This window comes from Gavialis gangeticus, unplaced genomic scaffold (assembly GCF_001723915.1).
Source record: "Gavialis gangeticus isolate Ggan-Ray unplaced genomic scaffold, GavGan_comp1, whole genome shotgun sequence".
NCBI classification, from domain to species: Eukaryota; Metazoa; Chordata; order Crocodylia; family Gavialidae; genus Gavialis; species Gavialis gangeticus.
In genome coordinates, this window is record NW_017729034.1 from 15,689,299 (window position 1) to 15,692,725 (window position 3,427).

Sequence of the window (3,427 nt, forward strand, 5' to 3'; positions counted from 1 at the left end):
ACATAAAGGGAAATCATTAAAAAGCCTGCTGGACATAGGCAGACCCTGCAGCTTGCCCTCATTCTGGCTCTCATGCACAGTCCATGCTGCCCCACTTCACCACCCAAGATCCCCATAAGGCTTATCTTGGACCATGCTTTTATGGAAAGGTCTGGTAAGTATATTCATGGCCTTATTACTGTCTCCCCTTTCTGTGTTTCATCAGACCTGCTCAGCCTCATGTGTAAGGTTACCATATTCAGGCACAATCCCATAAAGGGGAACTCAGAGTTTGCTCTCAAAGCACGTTGAGAGTGGCATCTTACCCAGGGCATCTTGTGCTCTGATGTCCGCTCCATTTTCTATGAGCAACCGCACAATCTCCTCACTCCCTCCACAGGCAGCAAAGGATAAAATATGCTCCCCTGAAGAGCAAGGAAACAGAGTGCAGAAAGTTAAGCCCAAGAGTTGGGAGAGGAGGCAACAACAATCCCAAGCAAAGGCACTCTTTCCTCCACCCCCAAGAGCAGTGTGCTTTGAAATTCCTCTACCCACTGCATCCAAAAGTGCTTTGTAGAACTACCCCAAAGGGAAGGGAAAAAAAGAAATCAAGAAGCTCTGCCAGGGTGAGGGGAAAGGAACAGCAGGTGACACAAGGAGATGGATGGAAGTTTCACCTAAAGCAAAAGATCCCAAATGAAGGGCTCCTGCCCCAATAGTGGGACAGGAGATGGAGAAGATCAATGTCACCCAACTGGAGGGTGCTGGGTTAGATGGGTCATGCAGGAAGTAGCAAGCACTTTGAGGCTTAGTGGTGCAGATCCATGAAGCACTGGAACTCGATATAGTTTGCAGCTGGATCCTGGTATGAATGAGAAGACAGTGGGGCTGTTGGAGGAAGAGCAGGAGGAGGCAGTTGCCGTGAGCTAGAGGCTGAAGAACTGGGACTCCATGGAGTCACAGCAAGGGGCATGGTAGCAGAAACAAACCAGACTGAGCTAGGGTTTAATACTGGCCCTCCCATGGCCATTTTCCCTTGCATCTTCAGAAAACAAATGCACAACCAGTGTCTGCCCATCACCTTTTGGGACGGGGAAGAATTGATTAGGAGGAAAAATTAAAACAGCTAGGTTTGAACCACACAATTGCGAGAACCTGCAGAAAATAGAAGCCTTAACTGTTTACAAGTTCCACAAGGGAAATCTCCCAGGAAGGAAAGGAAATGCTTAGGTTGGTCTTAATTGAGACAGCTTGGAGTTAAGAGGGAAAAACATGACAATTGTAGATGTGCAGGCTTAGGTTTCAAGGAAAGGGAACTTCACTCTGTGCAAAGAAACAGTACAGTACCTGTGTAACACTTCAGTACCACTTAAGACCTCAAAGCAGAGCATAAGTGGGATGTAGAGGAGTGAATCAGCTTTGCAATTCACTATTCATGGGGGTGACTTTCACCCTGAGTGGACAAAATTGCTTTGCTGACAGCTCCAATTTCTATTGACGGCAGCACCAGTGAGGGAAGGATCAGGACCAGTGGATTTTGTTAGAAAAATCTCTAGCTAAATCTCTCTCTTTTAAACCAATCACAGGAAGAGATTAGTGCCCTTCTTTCTGAAGCTCTCTTGCTTTTCCCAATCGGCGATTAAACAATGGCCCAGCAGCAGATTTTCAAGAGAATATTAAATACCCTCACTTGAACTTGGCAAGTTCAAGGATGCCAAGTTTCTATGGGAGGGGATTTGAACTCTAACAGGAGAAAAAGTGGATTAGGAGAGGGGAATTCTATGCACCTGTCCTCTGTGCCCATGGATGCAGACACAGACAGACACGTGCATACACACAGACATGCACACACGTCTTTCCAGGATTTTTCAAATTCTCCTAAACTGAAATTAATGAAGGCTCATTAAAAAAAGGATAGTAAATTTCCCTCTGACATGGTTTAGTTACCACCAGAAACAGAAGCTTAAAGCCTCCCAAGAACAGAGTGGGCCAGGGAATCTGCTGCCATAAAGCAATAGAGTGCTACTGGAGAAAACCACGCAACTCTGAGCTACATGCACTGAGTGCCAGAAATACCACTGGAGAAATAGGTTGTGGGATTAAACAGTGGGAAAGTCCTGTTTCAGTCTAGCCCAATCTGTGGTGCAGAGGACTCCCTGCCCTGCAAGGGTAATTCAGCTGAATAGCTAGGGAAGAGAAAGCCCTGCTGGCCTGCAACTTTGCTGGATTTGTAGGTTTTCAGTTAGGGACCTCTTATGTCTGCCTATCTTGCTACTAGCAGGAGGATTTGTAATATTGCAAGGGTGAGCTTGGTGCATGAGACAAACCAGTCTCCTGTGTTAAGGAACAGCCTCACTTGTCACCAAGTACACTGCAAACACTTCTGCTCCACCTCTTTATTGCCCTCCAGCACTTTCTCTCTTTCTAGGTTTGAATGACCCCTACTTAAAGATTTCTGTTAATCTTCTGGGAGAAATACTTCACAGCCTGAGGTCCTTGAACTTATGGATTGTGTCCTCTTATTTCACTTATACTTCCTCACTGTAAAAAATGTCTCTGTTAGACACCCTGCACTCTTTTTAACAGTTCCTTTCCTTCTGTGGTTCAGGCTTCTTGAGACAATGAGATGATAAAACCTGGACGCTAGAGAGATGAAGGGATGAGAGAGTGGATGGGCAAGTCAGTGTGCTGAAGAAAAAATGAAGCTGCGCACATACTGTGGCAAAGTCCTCTGGTTTCTTCAGCGCTGCACTTCAGAAAGAGTGAAACTCTGTGGCAGCTTCAGATCGTATCCTTTTAGATGGAGGCTTTTGCTGAATGAACAGTATCATCAGCTCAGAGCCCTCTGCATTTTATTCCATGGCTAGACTGAGAATACCTTGCTGACACTGACTGTCGTCTTTCTCTATGGCAGTGGGTTTCAATGTTTTTAGACTCCAAGCACCCCTTATTAGATTTAAGGCACTGCTTGGAAAATGTCAGCTCTAAGCTTTCACTTATTTTTTTGACTATGGAAAAATAAAAGAGCACTTCTCCTGTTGCAAAGAACTCAGAAGGTCTACAACAGGTCAGAATAGTTTTGGCATTATTGATTCCTGTTTGAAATCTCTGGGATTGCCCTGTGAATCATGTGTGGCACCACTTCACACCCATAAAAGGATCTCAAGGCACCACAAGGCTCTGTGTTACCCTGGCTGAGAATCACTGCTCTATGGGCAGGCCTGCTGAAAGCAGTAGGAATGTCTGTCACAAGATACTGCTCACTAAGAGGAAGGGACTTGAACAATCTGTCCCTTTGCAGTTCAGTTCTGTTTGTGTTTCAGTGCCCTTTGGTTGTATTACCATCAGCATGCTGCCTGATTCTGTGTTGTGTGCCTTTGTTCACTGGTGAGGCTGTTGCAGAAAAGCTGGTGGTTTAGATACTGGGGGTGTCTTGCGTGTGAAGGGG

General features: G+C 45.7%; 1 protein-coding gene across 1 annotated transcript in view; it reads right to left on the reverse strand.

Moving 5' to 3' along the window:
* TRPV6 (transient receptor potential cation channel subfamily V member 6) overlaps positions 1 to 3,427 on the reverse strand; it is a 79,303-nt gene that overhangs the window by 20,722 nt on the left and 55,154 nt on the right. The window contains exon 5 of the mRNA XM_019527692.1: positions 306 to 404. Within this exon, the coding sequence (XP_019383237.1) occupies positions 306 to 404 (99 nt within the window). The remainder of the gene's footprint in view (positions 1 to 305; positions 405 to 3,427) is intronic.